A 20,863-nucleotide genomic window follows, 5' to 3' on the forward strand; every position below is an offset into this window, starting at 1 on the left:
GCATTATCTAAAGCCTTATCTATTGTTAACCCATGGTCCTATTCTCAGGAACTAGTCTCCACCATGGGCAAACACTGCTGGCTGCTGGGACTGAACAGCTCTGTGTACAGCCACCATATAAACTCAGCAAAAAAAGAAACGTCTTCTCACTGTCAACTGCGTTTATTTTCAGCAAACTTAACATCTGTAAATATTTGTATGAACAAAGCAAGATTCAACAACTGAGACATAAACTGAACAAGTTCCACAGACATGTGACTAACAGAAATGTGTCCCTGAACAAAGAAGGGGTCAAAATCAAAAGTAACAGTCAGTATCTGGTGTGGCCACCAGCTGCATTAAGTACTGCAGTGGATCTCCTCCTCATGGACTGCACCAGATTTGCCAGTTCTTGCTGTGAGATGTTACCCCACTCTTCCACCAAGGCAAGTTCCCGGACAATTCTGGGGGGAATAGCCCTAGCCCTCACCCTCTGATCCAACAGGTCCCAGACGTGCTCAATGGGATTGAGATCCGGGCTCTTCGCTGGCCATGGCAGAACACTGACATTCCTGTCTTGCAGGAAATCACGCACAGAACGAGTAGTATGGCTGGTGGCATTGTCATGCTGGAGGGTCATGTCAGGATGAGCCTGCAGGAAGGGTACCGCATGAGGGAGGAGGATGTCTTCCCTGTAACGCACAGCGTTGAGATTGCCTGCAATGACAACAAGCTCAGTCTGATGATGCTGTGACACACCGCCCCAGACCATTATGGACCCTCCAACTCCAAATCGATCCCGCTCCAGAGTACAGGCCTCGGTGTAACGCTCATTCCTTCGACGATAAATGAGAATCCAACCATCACCCCTGGTGAGACAAAACCGCGACTCGTCAGATGAAGAGCACTTTTTGCCAGTTCTGTCTGGTCCAGCGACGGTGGGTTTGTGCCCATAGGCGACGTTGTTGCCGGTGATGTCTGGTGTGGACCTACCTTACAACAGGCCTATAAGCCCTCAGTCCAGCCTCTCTCAGCCTAATCCGGACAGTCTGAGCACTGATGGAGGGATTGTGCGTTCCTGGTATAAATTGAGCAGTTGTTGTTGCCATCCTGTACCTGTCCTGCAGGTGTGATGTTCGAAAGTACCGATAATGTGCAGATGTTGGTACACGTGGTCTGTCACTGCGAGGACGATCAGCTGTCCGTCCTGTCTCCCTGTAGCGCTGTTTTAGGCGTCTCAGTACGGACACTGCAATTTATTGCCCTGGCCACATCTACAGTCCTCATGCCTCCTTGCAGCATGCCTAAGGCACATTCATGCAGATGAGCAGGGAACCTGGGCATCTTTCTTTTGGTGTTTTTCAGAGTCGGTAGAAAGGCCTCTTTAGTGTCCTAAGTTTTCATAACTGTGACCTTAATTGCCTACCGTCTGTAAGCTGTTAGTGTCTTAACGACCGTTCCACAGGTGCATGTTCATTAATTGTTTATGGTTCATTGAACAAGCATGGGAAACAGTGTTTAAACCCTTTACAATGAAGATCTGTGAAGTTATTTGGATTTTTATGAACTATCTTTGAAACACAGGGTCCTGACAAAGGGACGTTTCTTTTTTTGCTGAGTTTATAACCACCATTTCTCTTCTAATACTGATGGGAACTATTTTATCAAGAGACTATTTTATCAAGATACTTTTTTATCAAGGGAATCTTTAATCAAGGGACTATTTTATCAAGGGAATCTTTAATCAAGGGACTATTTTATGTGACTACCCTGTCCCCCCCTTACTTACTACCTTGCTGTTCTCCCCCACTGACTACCCTGCTCTCCTCCCACACTGACTACCTAGCTCTCCGCCCCACTGACTACCCTGCTCTCCTCCCCAGCTGACCTCCCTGCTCTCCTTCCCCATTAGTTCCTCTACCAGCTCTCTGCTTACAGCTTATCACCCAGCTGGCTTTGTCTTCAGCAATGTTCCATCATGTCTCAATGTGCTTGTTATATGTCTGTCTGTGTGTCTGACCACATCTCCCTGTGTCTCTGTTCCCTTGTCTCCCTCCGTCTATCTGTCTGGTCTGTCTGGTCTGTCTGTCTGGTCTGTCTGTCTGTCTGTCTGTCTGTCTGTCTGTCTGTCTGTCTGTCTGTGTCTGTCTGTCTCTGTCTGTCTGTGTCTGTGTCTGTCTGTCTGTGTCTGTCTGTCTCTGTCTGTCTGTGTCTGTCTGTCTCTGTCTGTCTGTCTCTGTCTGTCTGTCTGTCTGTCTGTCTGTCTGTCTGTCTGTCTGTCTGTCTGTGTCTGTGTGTCTGGTCTCTCCATATGTCTGTCTGTCTGTCTGGTCCCTCCATCTTCCCTGTCTGTCTGTATGTCTGGTCCCTCTGCCTGTCTGTCTGTCTGTCTGTCTGTCTGTCTGTCTGTCTGTCTGTCTGTCTGGTCCCTCTGCCTGTCTGTCTGGTCCCTCCGTCTGTCTGTCTGTCTGTCTGGTCCCTCCGTCTGTCTGTCTGTCTGGTCCCTCCATCTTCCCTGTCTGTCTGTCTGTCTGTCTGTCTGGTCCCTCTGCCTGTCTGGCTGGTCCCTCTGCCTGTCTGTCTGGTCCCTCCGTCTCTCTGTCTGTCTGGTCCCTCCATCTGTCTGTCTGTCTGTCTGCTCCCTCCATCTGTCTGTCTGTCTGTCTGTCTGTCTGGTCCCTCCGTCTGTCCGTCTGTCCGTCTGTCTGTCTGTCCGTCTGTCCGTCCGTCCGTCCGTCCGTCCGTCCGTCTGTCTGTCTGTCTGTCTGTCTGTCTGGTCCCTCCATCTGTCTGTCTGTCTGTCTGTCTGGTCCCTCCGTCTTTCTGGTCCGTCTGTCTGACTGGTCCCTCCGTCTTTCTGGTCCGTCTGTCTGACTGGTACCTCCGTCTGTCTGTCTGGTACCTCCGTCTGTCTGTCTGTCTGGTCCCTCCGTCTGTCTGTCTGGTACCTCTGTCTGTCTGGTCCCTCCGTCTTTCTGGTCCGTCTGTCTGACTGGTACCTCCGTCTGTCTGTCTGGTACCTCCGTCTGTCTGTCTGTCTGGTCCCTCCGTCTTTCTGGTCCGTCTGTCTGACTGGTACCTCCGTCTGTCTGTCTGGTACCTCCGTCTGTCTGTCTGTCTGGTACCTCCGTCTGTCTGTCTGTCTGGTACCTCCGTCTGTCTGTCTGTCTGGTACCTCCGTCTGTCTGTCTGTCTGTCTGTCTCATCATCATCATCATCATCATCATCATCATGCTATACACATTGTGTGTGTCCTGTCCTGTCTGCAATCCCCCCCCCCCCCCCCCCGTCCGTCCATCGGCCGTCCTTGCAGCAAAGCTTTAGTCTGGAATGTCTGTCGGCGCCTATACCTCAATGCTTTGGCTCTCAGCCCTCCCTGTGCTTTGGCTCTCAGCCCTCCTTGTGCTACCCCCAACTGTCCTCCCCCCCACCCCCCACCGTGCAGCCTTGAGGAGACCCTCCATGCCCCCTGCGGTGGTCAGATCCTCTACCCCCACCTCCACACTGACATGCTACAGCCACCCCAAAAGCAGCAGCTGGCCCATGCAGTCCACAGATCCATACAGGCCGGTGGAACAGGACAGGACAGAGGGCCACAGCATTAAATAGATCAGAGCTGTAAAGGTTTTGACATACGCCACTCTAGTGGTGTCTCTCTGAAAGAAACACAGCAGGGCTGGACACTGTTCAGTTCCAATCCAGGGATTTCAGTGTCAAGTTATGTAGAGAAATCACTGGCTGTTTCTCATAGGGCTCCTGTTAGGATGCAACAGTGATCCATTATAGTGCTATTTCACTTTGACAAGAGACACAAAATGGCTTCAAATCTAGTTAGATGATTATTGTGGATTTGTTAAAAGCTGTCGCCTAAATACTTACACTGAGTATGATGGCAAACAAACTAGAGTAACATTAAATTACATTTAGAATTAAATAATGTTTTGGCCCAACGTAGATTTAGTGATTTTCTTTGTTGAATATTGTGACACTAAGCTGTTTGGAAAGCGGCATGTTGTCTTAACACATGCTAACACAATGTGCCTTGTCCTTGAGGGGGAAATGCTATTGAAATGTCCTCAGGTTGTCACTCACTTTCAGAGCCTGTGTAGGATGCTTGTGTAATCCTTGTCCCAAATGGCACCCTTTTCCCCTATGTAGTGCACTACTTTTGACCTGGGCCCATAGGCCTCTGGAGGAAAGAAGGGCACTATGTTAGGGAACAGGGTTCCATTTGGGATGCATTATGCAGTACTGTACAGCAGGGTGACGTCTCCTCCCTCCAGATCTCTGGATGATGCAATCTACTGTTATTCTACCATGAAAACATGCTGCTCTCATTGGTCCTTTTTCAACACGGTTGGTTGATGCTTCCGTTGTCGTCATCTTAGCCATCCCAACGTTGTGTAGAATCTTGGATTTCCTGTTTTATGATGTTTCTATTGTACGTGTTCTAAATGAGCATCTGAACTCTGTCTCTTGCACATCATTTCATGTTTCCACAGTGTTGTCACATGTTGTAACTTACAGCCTGTTCTGTTTTGTTCACTGTCTTTTGCTAATCGGGAGGTTTGGCCTCGAGAAGCTTACTGTGAAAAGGTCTGTAAGGTAGATGTCTCGTTATGATTAAATATAAGGAAAGTCTGAGTGCAATGCTCAGTGGAGGAGGAGATTGTTGCCTGCCTGCCTATCAACAAGTCACCCTGAATTGGAGATGATTATTCTACCCTCATTCCCCCCTCCCCCGCACCAAAAATAACCAGCAACTCTACTAAGTCCAACACCACAACTCTCATGTAACTTTTATGTTGTGGATGTTGAACTAACCGCCTGCTTGTTTCATAGCCTTTCTTTGTTTCCCTTTTGAACAGCTCGAACTCTGTCCACACACATTGCATCTGTAGTTTGTGTGCCAGTCAATGTGTGTGTGTGTGTGCGTGCCAGTCAGTGTATGTGTGTGTGTGCCAGTCAGTGTATGTGTGTGTGTGTGTGTGTGTGCCAGTCAGTGTATGTGTGTGTGTGTGTGTGCCAGTCAGTGTGTGCCAGTCTGTGTGTGTGTGTGTGTGTGTGTGTGTGTGTGTGTGTGCCAGTCAGTGTGTGTGTGTGTGTGTGTGTGCCAGTCAGTGTGTGTGTGTGTGTCAGTCAGTGTGTGTGTGTGCCAGTCAGTGTGTGTGTGCCTAGCTCTATCTAACCCAGACCTAGCTATGGAGATGAAGCAGCAGCATGTATTTAACAGAGCTCTTTGTCTGTCTCTCTATAGCCCAGCAGACCAGGGTACCCAAGCCCACGCTCCAGTGAGGGGTTCTACCCCAGCCCACAGCACCTGGGGCAGCCCACCCACTACCAGGTAGAGCAAGGAGAGCTGGTACACGGGGGGGGCAGGTAGCCTAGCAGTTAAGAGCGTTGGACCAGTAACCGAAATGTTACTGGTTTGAATCCCTGAGCCGACTAGGTGAAACATCTGTCCATGTACCGTTGAGCAAGGCACTTAACCCTAATTGCTCCTGTAAATCGCTCTGGACAAGAGTGTCTGCTAAATGACTCAAATGTAAATTTTAAATGTGTTATAACAGCATACCCACTAGCAGGTAGAGCAAGGAGAGCTGGTACATTGTGTTATAAAGTAGTTATAACAGCATAACCACTAGCAGGTAGAGCAAGGAGAGCTGGTACATTGTGTTATAAAGTAGTTATAACATCATAACCACTAGCAGGTAGCCTAGCTACTACAACACACTGACAGAGAGACATAAGACAGTACCCTGTGTTTATACAGTAGTTATAACAGGCCTTTCCCTAGATGTCATGGGATTCTGTTTTGGTAGTTGGGATATTGGGGGTTCCTGATCTAAGTAGATACATTACTAATTCAAAGGCCCCTGTCCTTCCCAGATGGCAGGATACCCAGGCCCCCACGGCATGCCCTCCATGACCAGTGGGATGTACCCTCCCCAGGCATCCCACGATCCCCATGACACCTGGAACCACCACCGGCAGCAGGACCTCCCCATGTGGTCCCCCAACATGGAGGTAAGGATCTGGGGATGGACCAGTGTTGTACACCTGGTGCTCCCAATAACAAGATGGTACTGTAGTAGCGATTGAGGTTGGTGAGGGACAATGCACTGATTCTCTCTCTCTCTCTCTCAATCTCTCTTTTTCTCTTTCTCTCTCTTTCGCTCTTTCTCTATATCTCTCTTTCTCTCTCTCTCTTTCTCTCTCTCTGTGTCGGTCTGTCTCAGGACAGGGGGTCTCTGGAGGTGATGGGTCAGGTTCTGCCCCCCCTCCTGATGGAGGAACAGCTGATGATGCAACAGCAGCAGATGGAGGAGGACCAGCGGTGGCTGGAGCAGGAGGAACGCTTCCTGGTAATAAAACACACACTATATATACATACACACAAACCACACACACACATACCCCACACACAGACACACTATATATACATACACACATACCACACACACACACACTATATATATACATACACACATACCACACACATATACAAGCACACACACACACTATATATACATACACACATCCCACACACACACATAATGGTTGTACATACCTGCCTCCTGTAACCCCTCTGATGGTGATGCAGGAGATAACAGACCTGCCTCCTGTAACCCTTCTGATGGTGATGCAGGAGATAACAGACTTGCCCCTTCATGTTCTGTTTTCAGGGTGTTTACTTACAACTGTAATGTCTGACACAAAGGTACATCATCATTCCTTGGAAAGCCCTGTGTTAATTGTGCACAGATGTCGTACATTATGTTTTGCACTGGCTTCATACCCCTCAGTTATTTTAGTAGTACCGTATCATTATCTCTGAGATGTGTCCCAGAGCGCCTCAGTTCACTTCTTGGATAATTTTTTACTTTCAACGGACAAAAGCGGTTTCAGAGAAGAAAGGGGGAAACAAAAAGCGTGCGTGCGTGCGTGCGTGCGCCCAGGTGTGGCTAAGGCAAATTCCTAGCTAATGATAGGTTTGTCCCTCCATGCGCCGTCAAGTATGGTAAACTTATTTTGACCCAGAGTTGGTGAAAGCCAAATGATCTTTGCTGGAAAGCTGAGTAGGTTGTATGTAGTTTAGACCCGTAGACTCTTATTTCATACAAGGGGAGGGACTACTAGAAGAAAGGAAGGAGAGGACCAGGGGAGGGAGAGAGATAGGGAGGGAGAAAGAGACAGGGTGAGAGAGCGAGAGGTGGAGAGATAGAGAGAGACAAAGAGGGAGGAAGAGAGAGAGGCAGGCCAACAGAGAAAGACCACTATCTGGCAGCATGTTCACTTTGTGTGAGTCAGTCAGCGAGCCAGTCAGTCAGTAAGTCAGCGAGCCAGTCAGTCAGTGAGCCAAGCCGTGTAAACAGGAGTAAAACTGGGGAACCTCTCTCATCCTGTTGATGGAATTCCTAGCAGCTCGCTCCATGCTCTCCTCCCAGGCACTGAAACACCCAGCAGAGAACAGCAGTCCAAAGGATGCAGGTTTTCAAGTCCTGCCTCGGAAAACTGGTACAGCATTAGGGAAGGAGGGAGGGAAGGAGAGAGGAATGTAAATAGTTTGGCAGGCAGCTGGCGTGAGACTGAAGTATTAATAAGTTAACGGGCAGAGCAGCAGCAGGAGTACATTTGCTGCGCTGCAGGATTCTAAGCTGTGTACAACTGTTCCTTCTGTGTTGAAGTGCTAGAAAGATAAATAATTGAATGTGCCTACTAATGTAGATGTTAAAATATATTAGCATACTAGAAAAAAGATGAAGATACTAGAAAAAAATATTAACATACTACAATTGATGCTCATCAAGAAATAACAGCGACAAGTGCACTGGAAAACCATTTAAAACAACTTTAGGCGCGTTACATCGCATTAGATAAAGTCGCTCAGAAGATGTGGTTTTAGCTGCAATCTAATGTCACTTTGCTTGTGGAAAACGGTATCGAGCGATGTAAGGGTTTTACGCATGCGCAGTTGTTGGGTCTCGCGCTTTCTGCAAGTTGGATGTGCAGCTCATTTACCTCCGCAACAGAAAGTCACGTCAAAGCTTAGCTAGCTTACATTAGCTGAAACCCTATATTACAATACAACACACACACAAATAATAATGACGACTCCAAGGATCAAGCGGAGAATGTCTCTTGTTACCGTTTTGTGCTGTGTTTACGTAGCAGTGATTTGTATTTGTCATGATATTGTATATTCATTTAGATTTGATCTGACTGATTTGAATATCAGTGCATCAGATGTCATACCACAGTTATAGCAAAGTAATGTCCATTATCACTGTGATATAGAGAAATAATGATTGTTTTCCACATTGAAATCAGTCTGAGCATTTGTTTTTTTGTTCGTTCGATCCTTCATTTAACCTGCTGTGTCTCTCTCGGTCACAACCAGAAGCCGGATTCAAGGAATTCCAGAGGCAGCATTGACCGGGATGACTGCATCCTCCAAGGCCCAGTAAGTCTCCTCTTTTTACTTGGTTCCCCTGGATGGAATAACAGTCAACGCTATCTCCTTTTCTCTTTACCTCTCTCACAAATATGCAAAATACCTTGGGCTTTCACTCAAAAGATGTTAAAGAGATTTTGTCTGGAGGGGGAGGGGGGTTCCCGTCAATGTCTCTCTGTTGTCTGTGCTTGTTGTACCACTCCTAGCCTGGGGTTGTGTATGAGTTATACAGTGAGTCAGTGAGTATTACAGTAAGTCAGTCGTACAGTGGGAGAGAACACTCCCAGACAGCCTGTATAGTAACTCTAGAGCCTCAAGTCAATCAAACCAGTATTTCTGTATTTACGCTGTAGTGCAGTATATTAGCAGGCATAAATGTTTTCCTTACTGAATGGTTTTGTGGTAAAATAGCAACAGGCCCCCTGACAGATAGATGCTATCAGTTTTTAAAACACGACTTTGGCTCAGAGAGCTTCAACATATAAATGCATAATAGATACAGTGCATTCGGAAAGTATTCAGACCCCTTCTCTTTTTCCACATTTTGTTACGTTACAACCTTATTCCAAAATGTATTAAATAAATACAAATTCCCATCAATCTACACACAATACCCCATAATGACAAAGCGTAAACAGGTTTTTAGATTTTTTTTCAAATGTATTAAAAATAGAAAACTGAAATACCTTATTTACATAAGTATTCAGACCCTTAGCTATGAAACTCAAAATTGAGCTCAGGTGCGTCCTGTTTCCATTGATCATCCTTGGAGATGTTTCTACAACTTGATTGTTGTCCAGCTGTGGTAAATTCAATTGATTGGACATGATTTGGAAAGGCACACACCTGTCTATATAAGGTCCCACAGTTGACAGTGCATGTCAGAGCAAAAACCAAGCCATGAGGTCGAAGGAATTGTCCAAAGAGCTCCGAGACAGAATTGTGTCAAGGCACAGATCTGGAGAAGGGTACCAAATAATATCTGCAGCATTGAAGGGCCCCAAGAACACAGTGGCCTCCATGATTCTTAAATTAAGTTTGGAACCACCAAGACTCTTCCTAGAGCTGGCCGCCCAGCCAAACTGAGCAATCGGGGAAGAAGGGCTTTGGTCAGGGAGGTGACCAAGATCCTGATGGTCACTCTGACAGAGCTCCAGAGTTCCTGTGTGAAAATGGGAGAACCTTCCAGAAGGACAACCATCTCTGCAGCACTCCACCAATCAAGCCTTTATGGTAGAGTGGCCATATGGAAGCCACTCCTCAGTAAAAGGCACATGACAGCCCGCTTGGAGTTTGCCAAAAGATACCTAAAGGACTCTCAGACCATGAGAAACAAGATTCTCTGGACTGATGAAATGCCAAATGTTTGGCCTGAATGCCAAATGTCACGTCTGGAGGAAACCTGGCATCATCCCTACGGTGAAACATGGTGGTGGCTGCATCATGCTGTGGGGATGTATTTCAGCGGCAGGGACTGGGAGACTAGTCAGGATCGAGGGAAAGATGAACGGAGCAAAGTACAGAGAGATCCTTGATGAAAACCTACTCCAGAGCACTCAGGACCTCAGACTGGGGTGAAGGTTCACCTTCCAACAGGACAACAACCCTAAGCACACAGCCAAGACAACTCAATAGTGGCATTCTCTGAATGTCCTTGAGTTGCCCAGACTTGACACCACAGCGCTCCCCATCCAACCTGACAGAGCTTGAGAGGATCTGCAGAGAAGAATGGGAGAAACTCCCCAAACACAGATGTGCCAAGCTTCTAGATTCATACCCAAGAAGACTCGATGGTGTAATCGCTGCCAATGGTGCTTCAACAAAGTACTGAGTAAAGGGTCTAAATACTTATGTAATTGTGATAAAAACCTTGTTTTTCCAAAATGTGTAAAAAGTCAAGGGGTCTGAATAGTTTCTGAATGCACTGTACATGCTTACTACATAGGCATTCCATAAGCAAGTTGTATGTATTTGTTTTAGCACTCTGGGGATTTACCTTCAACTGGAAAAGGGAAAGTCAAGGGGTTAACAGATTTACACAGATCATCTTGGGACCAACAATTGTAAACACGTATATATATTGATCATTTAAAAAAAGAGAATGGTTGAAGATTTAGTCTTTGCTCTTTGAATTCACGTTAGGATACCAACATGTTTACTGGGCTTAAAAGGAGAAGAAAAGAACACTGACTGATATGAAGGAATATCCATCTGTTCTCATGTATAGAATGTATAATGTAGAACTATCAGAATATAGAATGTAGAACTGTTTGAACATAGAACATAGAATTATTAGAACATAGAATGTAGAACTGTTAGAACGTAGAACTATTAGAACATAGAATGTAGAACTATTAGAACGTAGAACTATTAGGACTGTCACGTTCCTGACCTATTTCTGTTAGTTTATGTGTGTTAGTTGGTCAGGACGTGAGGTTGGGTGGGCATTCTATGTTTTCTGTTTCTGTGTTGGTTTTTGGGTTGCCTGGTATGGCTCTTAATTAGAGGCAGGTGTTTGGCGTTCCTCTAATTAAGAGTCATATTTAGGTAGGCGTTGTCACAGTGTTCGTTGTGGGTGATTGTCTTCCGTGTCTGTGTCTGTACACCACGCGGGACTGTTTACGGTTTGTTCGTTTTGTGTAGCCTATGTTTCCTATTCGTGCGTTCTTCTTGTTTTATGTAAGTTCGTCGTCTAGGTTTGTCTACACCGTTTATTGTTTTGTTAGTTTATTCAAGTATAGTTTGTTTCGTTTTGTCTTATAAATAAAATTCATTCATGTATTCACAACCCGCTGCGCCTTGGCTCGATCACTACTCCACCTCTTCTTATGAAGAGAGAGAGGACAGGCGTTACAGAATCACCCACCAATCCAGAGCCAAGCAGCGGTGTAAACGGAGTAAGGGACAGCGTAAGAAGGAGGAATGGACTTGGGACGATGTATTGGACGGTAAAGGTTGCTACACATGGGAGGAGATCCTGGCTGGAAGGGATCGCCTCCCATGGGAACAGGTGGAGGCACTGAGGAGAACAGAGGCAACCGGAGAAGGGAACCGGCGTTATGAGGGGACGCGTCTTGCACGGAAGCCCGAAAAGCCCGTGAGTAACTCCCAAAAATTTCTTGGGGGGGGGCTAAGGGGTTGTGGGCCAAGGGCAGGTAGGAGACCTGCGCCCACTTCCCAGGCTAACCGTGGAGAGCGGGAGTACGGGCAGACACCGTGTTACGCAGTAGAGCGCACGGTGTCTCCTGTACGTGTGCATAGCCCGGTGCGGGTTATTCCACCTCCCCGCACTGGTAGGGCTAGATTGGGCATTGAGCCAGGTGTCATGAGGCCGGCTCAACGCGTCTGGTCTCCAGTGCGTCTCCTCGGGCCGGCATACATGGCACCTGCCTTACGCATGGTTTCCCCGGTTCGCCTACACAGCCCGGTGCGGGTTATTCCACCTCCCCGCACTGGTCGGGCGACCGGGAGCATTCAACCAGGTAAGGTTGGGCAGGCTCAATGCTCAAGAGAGCCAGTAGCCTCCACGGTCCGGTATTTCCGGCGCCACCTCCCCGCCCCAGCCTAGTACCTACAGTGCCTACACTACGCACTAGGCTACCAGTGCATTTCCAGAGCCCTGTTCCTCCTCCACGCACTCTCCCTATAGTGCGTGTATCCAGTTCGGTGCCTCCAGTTCCGGCACCACGCACTAAGCCTCCTGTGCGTCTCCAGAGCCCTGTACACACTGTTTCTTCTCCCCCTACTAATCCTGATGTGCTTGCCCTCAGCCCGGTGTCACCAGTGCCGGTACCACGCACCAGGTATAGAGTGGGCTTTGAGAGTCCAGTGTGCCCTGTCCCTGCTCCCCGCACTAGTATGAAGGTGCGTGTCCTTAGCCCGGTGCCTCCAGTTCCGGCACCACGCACCAGGTCTACAGTGCGCCTTATCCGGCCAGAGCCATCCGTCTCCCCAGCGCCATCTGAGCCATCCGTCTCCCGAGCGCCATCTGAGCCATCCGTCTCCCCAGCGCCGTCTGAGCCATCCGTCTACCCAGCGCCATCTGAGCCATCCGTCTCCCCAGCGCCGTCTGAGCCATCCGTCTGCAATGAGCCTGCAAAGCCGCCCGTCTGCCATGAGCCTGCAAAGCCGCCCGTCTGCCATGAGCCTACAGAGCCGTCCGCCAGACAGGAGCCGCTAGAGCCGTCCGCCAGACAGGAGCCGCTAGAGCCGTCCGCCAGACAGGAGCCGCTAGAGCCGCCCGTCAGACAGGATCTGCCAGAGCCGCCAACCAGACAGGATCTGCCAGAGCCGCCAACCAGACAGGATCTGCCAGAGCCGCCAACCAGACAGGATCTGCCAGAGCCGCCAGCCAGACAGGATCTGCCAGAGCCGCCAGCCAGACAGGATCTGCCAGAGCCGCCAGCCAGACAGGATCTGCCAGAGCCGTCAGCGAGCCATGAGCAGCCAGAGCCGTCAGCGAGCCATGAGCAGCCAGAGCCGTCAGCGAGCCATGAGCAGCCAGAGCCGTCAGAGAGCCATGAGCAGCCAGAGCCGTCAGAGAGCCATGAGCAGCCAGAGCCGTCAGCATGCCATGAGCGTCCAGAGCCGTCAGCCTGCCATGAGCGTCCAGAGCCGTCAGCCTGCCATGAGCGTCCAGAGCCGTCAGCCTGCCATGAGCGTCCAGAGCCGTCAGCCTGCCATGAGCGTCCAGAGCCGTCAGCCTGCCATGAGCGTCCAGAGCCGTCAGCCTGCCATGAGCGTCCAGAGCCGTCAGTCAGCCATGAGCTGTCCCTCAGCCAGAAGCGGCTAGTAATTCAGAACTGCCCCTCAGTCCAGAGCTGTCTCTCTGTCCGGAGCTGCCCTTCAGTCCGGAGTTGCCCCTCTATCCTGAGCTACCTCTTTATCCTGAGCTACCTCTCTCTCCTAAGCTATCCCTCTGTCCTGAGCTATCCCTATGTCCTGAACTACCTTGTCCCAGAGCTGTCCTTGATTCTGGTGTTGCCCCTAAATTTAGGTGGGGTTATTTGGAGGGTGGTCATTGTGGGGAGGCTAAGGAAGCGGGGATTGATTATGGTGGGGTGGGAACCACGCCCGGAGCCTGAGCCACCACCGTGGTCAGATGCCCACCCAGACCCTCCCCTGGACTTTTTGGTGATGCGTTCGGAGTACGCATCTTGAGGGGGGGGTTATGTCACGTTCCTGACCTATTTCTGTTAGTTTATGTGTGTTAGTTGGTCAGGACGTGAGGTTGGGTGGGCATTCTATGTTTTCTGTTTCTGTGTTGGTTTTTGGGTTGCCTGGTATGGCTCTTAATTAGAGGCAGGTGTTTGGCGTTCCTCTAATTAAGAGTCATATTTAGGTAGGCGTTGTCACAGTGTTCGTTGTGGGTGATTGTCTTCCGTGTCTGTGTCTGTACACCACGCGGGACTGTTTACGGTTTGTTCGTTTTGTGTAGCCTATGTTTCCTATTCGTGCGTTCTTCTTGTTTTATGTAAGTTCGTCGTCTAGGTTTGTCTACACCGTTTATTGTTTTGTTAGTTTATTCAAGTATAGTTTGTTTCGTTTTGTCTTATAAATAAAATTCATTCATGTATTCACAACCCGCTGCGCCTTGGCTCGATCACTACTCCACCTCTTCTTATGAAGAGAGAGAGGACAGCCGTTACAAGGACATAGAACGTAGAACTATTAGGACATAGAACGTAGAACTATTAGAACATAGAATGTAGAACTGTTATAATGTAGAACTATTAGAACATAGAATGTAGAACTATTAGGACATAGCATGTAGAACTATTAGGACATAGCATGTAGAACTATTAGAATGTAGAACTATTAGAACATAGAACATAGAGCTATTAGGACATAGAATGTAGAACTATTTCATTTGTTCCCTGTCATTGCTCAGTGTCATTACATTGAGCTGTATGGACAGCTGTGTTCTGAGCTGCATGGACCATTAGAAGAGTATAGCCCCAAACCAAACCCACTCTTAGTTTAAAACACCGGCCACATTAATGCAGCAGCTCTCATGCAGTCCACTCTATTTTACTGGGCAATTTGCAAAACCAAAATCTTGCTTCATGGCGAGATAACTGTCAGAATCTGTCTCCCTGATAATAATTATAGCCAGGCAGAGGATGAAGCCAAGGAGTGATGGATAGCCATTTAGCATGTTGAGTTGATGCACAAAAATATTGAATACAACTCAATAACCTCTAGGTTATTCTGTAAACTTCAATCAGCAAGTGTTTTATTGACTTACATTTAAACAGGGAATACTGCATATGGTCTGTTCTTCAGTTTGTTTTAGGGCTATCACAGTAAAGCAGAGATGTGTTTTTACTGTGGAACGCCATGTAAACTGGTGGTTGGCTGTGGTCCGGTTAGGTCTGTGTATCCAAGCAGCAGGAGTATTTTGAGTGTTGGTGGAGAGACCACAACACAGATGACACCAGAGAGACTGCTCACTGGGATGTTGTGGAAAAAAACTGTTGGAAATGTGGAATGAATCCTGCTGGTTTATTTCAACTGCTTGTTTGTGTTTGTTTGTGCAGACAGGAAACCAGCACATATACCAACCCATAGGCAAACCAGGTAATGTCTCAGCCAATGTAATTACAGGTTTACCTTACACGTATTGTTGTCAATGTTCCCCTGGTTCTCTGACTCTAACTCTGACGGGCTCTGACTGGCTCTAACTCTGACTCTAACTCTGACTGGCTCTAACTCTGACTGGCTCTGACTCCGACACGGCTCTAACTCCGGCTCTAACTCTGACCGACTCTGACTCTGACACCGACTCTGACTGGCTCTGACTCTGACTGGCTCTAACTCTGACTGGCTCTAACTCTGACTGGCTCTAACTCTGACTGGCTCTAACTCTGACTGGCTCTTACTCTGACTGACTCTGACTGACTAACTCTAACTGGCTCTGACTCTGACTGGCTCTGACTCTGACTGGCTCTGACTCTGACTGGCTCTAACTCTGACTGGCTCTAACTCTGACTGGCTCTAACTCTGACTGGCTCTAACTCTGACTGGCTCTAACTCTGACTGGCTCTAACTCTGACTGGCTCTAACTCTGACTGGCTCTAACTCTGACTGGCTCTGACTCTGACTGGCTCTGGCTCTAACTCTGACTGGCTCTAACGCTGACTGGCGCTGACTCTGACTGGCTCTGACTCTGACTGGCTCTGACTCTGACTGGCTCTGACTGGCTCTGACTCTGACTGGCTCTAACTCTGACTGACTAACTCTGACTGGCTCTAACTGACTCTGACTCTAACTCTGACTCCCTCAACTGTTCTAGCACATTCCTCAACCATTTTAACTGCTAAACTATGTTGACAGGCTGACAATATGGCTATTTCTGCTAGGCCTGTGTTAGTTTGTTGCCATAATAGTAGATATTTGATAGGAATATCGTTGAATCTGTGAGAGTTTGATAAGAAATGCTACAATTCCTGTGCATCTTCCATATAGTCATGCGTTGGTTTTATTCCTTATGTAACTGATTATGGGTCCTTCGCCTCCACAAAACATGCATATATTGTACTATATGTTGTAGTTTAAGTATCTGTTGATTCTATTGTACGTATCTGATGGGTCCTTTGCCTCAACAGAACATGCAGCTCCACCAAAGAAACCCCCCCGTCCCGGAGCCCCCAGTCACCTGGGCAGTCTGGCCAGCCTGAACCCCGTGGACAGCTACAATGAGGGAGTGAAGGTAAACTGATGCTCACATCTTTATTCTACCATATCTACCAATCAAACTTTACACGCCTTCTACAACAATCCAGTCATTTGGCTTCATCGCTCAATTTAAGCCCACAGATTTACATGTCTCAAAGTTGTTTCAATTTATTTGTAGTTATTGTGTTGGTATTTTACTTTTGCATGTGCACTCCTAAACAAAGTGTTCATCCATCATTTAAAAGTTAGAATCCTTCATTGAAATGAGAACAAAGTGGTTCACAAACATCAGAGTAAAACAAGTTGTTGGGTTCTGATGAGGTACGACAGTTGAACTAAGCTCCTGAGGCATTTACAAGTTATATTCTTCAAATATCAATGGGTATATACACTGAGTGGACAAAACATTAAGGACACCTTCCTAATATTGAGTTGCACCCCCTTCCCTTTGCCTCAGTTCGTAGGGTCATGGACTCTACAAGGTGTCCAAAGCGTTCCACAGGGATGCTGGACCATGTTGACTCCAATGCTTCCCTCAGTTGTCAAGTTGGCTGGATGTCCTTTGAGTGGTGGACCATTCTTAATACACACAGGAAACTGTTGAGTGTGAAAAACTCAACAGTGTTGCAGTTCTTGACACAAACCGGTGCACTCTTATAGTGGGCCATGTAGAGGTCTTATAGCAGGCCATGTAGAGGTCTTATAGTGGGCCATGTAGAGGTCTTATAGCGGGCCATGTAGAGGTCTTATAGTGGGCCATGTAGAGGTCTTATAGTGGGCCATGTAGAGGTCTTATAGTGGGCCATATCCATGTCTCAATTGTCTCAAGTCTTAAAAATCTGTCTTTAACCTGTGTCCTCCCCTTCATCTACACTGATGAAGTGGATTTAACAAGTGACATCAATAAGGGAGCATAGCTTTCACCTGTATTCACCTGGTCCGTCTATGTCATGGAAAGAGCAAGTGTCCTTAATGTTTTGTACATTCATTGTTTAATTAATTTATACGTGCAAAAATGGATGTTGCAATTAAGGATTCTAACTTTAAGCTGAGAAGTTCATGACTATGCATCTAAAACATGACTAACTGTCCCTATTCCTGTTAGAACATTCCTACATGACTTTACCATGTTGTCCAGATCACAACGACTACCACTGTATTTCAAATACACAGACTTCCCCTTTCTTTATGACACCCAAAAGACCGGAGATGTCACTATTTTCCCCACTGATGGTTACTATGGCAACAGTCCGTTTGAGTTTCTCTGTGTCAGCACAGAACATCCAGGAGCGTTACCTTCCCTAAGTTATACAAACTGTTAGCTCTGCTCTGCTACCACTGCCTTGGTGTCATTAGGCTGCGTCACTAATGGCACACTATTCCCTATATAGTGCACTACAGTACTTTTGACCAGAGTCCTATGAGCCCTGGTCAAAAGCAGTGCACTAAATAGGGAATAGTGTGCCTTTTGGGGTGCACCTTAAGCCTCAGCTAAAGCAGTCCCAGCTGTAGTTCACCCCCTCTCTCCTCCTTCCCCAAACACGCTCATAAATACCACATGATCGACCAGGCAGTCAGGCCTGCAATGCACCCTGGGAAGGAACACACTCTTTCCATTACACTGCCTTCTTACCATCAGCATGGAAATGATTTAACAAGAGGAATACTCTAATGTGGTTCCTTCTTCCTGAGAAAGAAGCAACATGTAAACACTGAGGGTCTTTATCAGCCCATCATGACTGGAACTGAGATGGTCAGACTGGGCTATGATATCATGCATCACAAATGGCTTCCTATTCCCTATATAGTACACTGCTTTTGACCAGAGCCCCATAGGCCCTAGTGGTAAAACGTTTTGCACTATATAGGAAACAGGATGTCATTTGTGACACTGTACTACAATGTACTCAGTACTGTACTACCATGGCAACCTGTTCCCTGTTCTGATGAGGGAATTAGTGGGATTCATGCAAAAGATAAAAACATGTCAAATAAAACACAAAGGCTACATTTACGCAGGCAGCACAATTCTGATATTTTGCCAGTAATTGGTCTTTTGACCAATCAGATCAGATCCTTTGCCAATAATTAGGTACATTTTCAGAATTGGGCTGCCTGTATAAACACAGACAAAGTTTCATGACCACAACATTTGAGTCACCACCTCTGTAGATATTTCAGTATTTACTCAACCAACCTCTCCATAACCTTATTTATTTGGATGAAACTTTGCTCTCTGGTGTTATTGCGTGTATTGTTAATGCTTGTTGCATTAATATTTTCTCCCTCTTCTGTCCCTCTTGCCTCTGCCTTACTGTTGTTGAACTTAGCCCTGGCGGGTAAGAGAACACTGTGAATGTGTGTGTGTACGTTCATACGCTCATATGTGTGTGTGTGTGTGTGTGTGTGTGTGTGTGTGTGTGTGTGTGTGTGTGTGTGTGTGTGTGTGTGTGTGTGTGTGTGTGTGTGTGTGTGTGTGTGTGTGTGTGTGTGTGTGTGTGTGTGTGTGTGTGTGTGTCTCTTTAGACCTAATTTCTCACAGAATTGTCAATCAGTTGTTATTTGATGCTGAAAAAGCAGGCTATGGGTTGGGTTGTGTAGTGGGGTGGGACAATGGAGTCCATCTGTATCTCTGGTAACAGTGAACTTTTAATGCATCATCTGATTTGGGGCGCTTTACAAATGGCACCCCATTCCCTATATAGTGTACTACTTTAGACCAGAGGGCCCTGGTCAGAAGTATAGTATATAAGAAATAGGGTGCCATTTGGGACTCAACCAGGGTTCTGTTGTCTGTTCACTGAACCACTTTAGCCTTCTCATCCTAATGCATTTCACCGTACTGACACAACACCTCTTTACCATCGATAAAGTGGGTCTTATAGTGGGCCATGTAGAGGTCTTAAAATGGGCCATGTAGAGGTCTTATAGTGTGCCATGTAGAGGTCTTATAGTGGGCCATGTAGAGGTCTTATAGTGGGCCATGTAGAGGTCTTATAGTGGGCCATGTAGAGGTCTTATAGTGGGCCATGTAGAGGTCTTATAGTGGGCCATGTAGAGGTCTTATAGTGGGCCATGTAGAGGTCTTATAGTGGGCCATGTAGAGGTCTTATAGTGGGCCATGTAGTGGTCTTATAGTGGGCCATGTAGAGGTCTTATAGTGGGCCATGTAGAGGTCTTATAGTGGGCCATGTAGAGGTCTTATAGTGGGCCATGTAGAGGTCTTATAGCGGGCCATGTAGAGGTCTCAGCAGGCCATGTAGAGGTCTTATAGTGGGCCATGTAGAGGTCTTATAGTGGGCCATGTAGAGGTCTTATAGTGGGCCATGTAGAGGTCTTATAGCAGGCCATGTAGAGGTCTTATAGTGGGACATGTAGAGGTCTTATAGCAGGCCATGTAGTGGTCTTATAGTGGGCCATGTAGCGGTCTTATAGTGGGCCATGTAGCGGTCTTATAGTGGGCCATGTAGAGGTCTTATAGTGGGCCATGTAGTGGTCTTATAGCGGGCCATGTAGAGGTCTTATAGCGGGCCATGTAGTGGTCTTATAGCGGGCCATGTAGAGGTCTTATAGTGGGCCATGTAGAGGTCTTATAGTGGGCCATGTAGAGGTCTTATAGTGGGCCATGTAGAGGTCTTATAGCGGGCCATGTAGTTGTCTTATAGCGGGCCATGTAGTGGTCTTATAGCGTGCCATGTAGTGGTCTTATAGTGGGCCATGTAGAGGTCTTATAGTGGGCCATGTAGTGGTCTTATTGTGGGACATGTAGTGTATGTTCAGATCTGTGTTTGTGTCCATAATAATGTGTTTGTCTACGACATTGTTTCAAACAACCCTTTGAATCCTAAACATAACACACTGACTTCTTCCTAAATGGGATCTGTGCACTTTTGACATGATTTAGGAATAATGCTGAATTCCAAATAACTCCATTATAGAATGTATTGTTTATTCCAGATGCTGACATCTTCCTAACATAACCTCTAACCCTCTTTAGACCCAATGTACAATTTCAAGGATATGTTTGACTTGATTTAGCCGCTGGTGACAGTCTCTACAAACATTTCAAATTCCTTGGGTTTTTGTCATTGTGATTTACTACCATGAATGACTGTGGTGTTGACTGACTGGTGATATATACTGCCATCTATTGGTGAGAGTTAAGAAATGCAAGGTTGAACATTATATGAATCATCTGTTCCTCTCTGTTATTTCTCCATCTCTGCTCACAGTGTATTTTTGTCCTTCATTCAGCTCCAGCCTCAGGAGATCAGCCCACCCCCCACTGCTAACCTGGACCGCTCTAATGACAAGGTCTATGAGAATGTCACAGGCCTGGTGAAGGCTGTCATAGAGATGTCCAGTAAAATTCAGCCTGCTCCTCCCGAGGAATACGTGCCAATGGTCAAGGTAGGAGAGACACAGTGTTCATTATCTCCACATTCAATCATCAGGGTTCATTGTAGCAAAACGCTTACGTTTCCTTCTTTTTGGAAATGTTTTATCCATTTGACCTTTTTTACCTTTAGCAGACGCTCTTATCCAGAGAGACTTACAGTAGTGAGTCATTTATCAGACGCTCTTATCCAGAGAGACTTACAGTAGTGAGTCATTTATCAGACCCTCTTATCCAGAGAGACTTACAGTAGTGAGTCATTTAGCAGACGCTCTTATCCAGAGAGACTTACAGTAGTGAGTCATTTAGCAGACGCTCTTATTCAGAGAGACTTACAGTAGTGAGTCATTTATCAG

The 20,863-nt window shown here is 46.9% G+C and overlaps 1 protein-coding gene across 12 annotated transcripts in view; it reads left to right on the forward strand.

Moving 5' to 3' along the window:
* Positions 1-20,863, forward strand: part of ptk2ab (protein tyrosine kinase 2ab) — a 159,553-nt gene that overhangs the window by 136,228 nt on the left and 2,462 nt on the right. For 5 of the 12 annotated variants that reach the window (XM_071396157.1, XM_071396152.1, XM_071396151.1 and 2 more), the window contains 8 exons: positions 4,546-4,584; positions 5,237-5,323; positions 5,869-6,006; positions 6,219-6,344; positions 8,381-8,443; positions 14,974-15,013; positions 16,042-16,145; positions 20,366-20,521. In XM_071396157.1, the coding sequence (XP_071252258.1) occupies positions 4,546-4,584; positions 5,237-5,323; positions 5,869-6,006; positions 6,219-6,344; positions 8,381-8,443; positions 14,974-15,013; positions 16,042-16,145; positions 20,366-20,521 (753 nt within the window). Of the gene's footprint in view, positions 1-4,545; positions 4,585-5,236; positions 5,324-5,868; positions 6,007-6,218; positions 6,345-8,380; positions 8,444-14,973; positions 15,014-16,041; positions 16,146-20,365; positions 20,522-20,863 lie in introns of those variants that run through there. The other 7 variants (XM_071396155.1, XM_071396156.1, XM_071396158.1 and 4 more) reach the window with 4 other exon arrangements.

This window comes from Salvelinus alpinus, chromosome 4 (assembly GCF_045679555.1).
Source record: "Salvelinus alpinus chromosome 4, SLU_Salpinus.1, whole genome shotgun sequence".
Classification (NCBI taxonomy): Eukaryota; Metazoa; Chordata; class Actinopteri; order Salmoniformes; family Salmonidae; genus Salvelinus; species Salvelinus alpinus.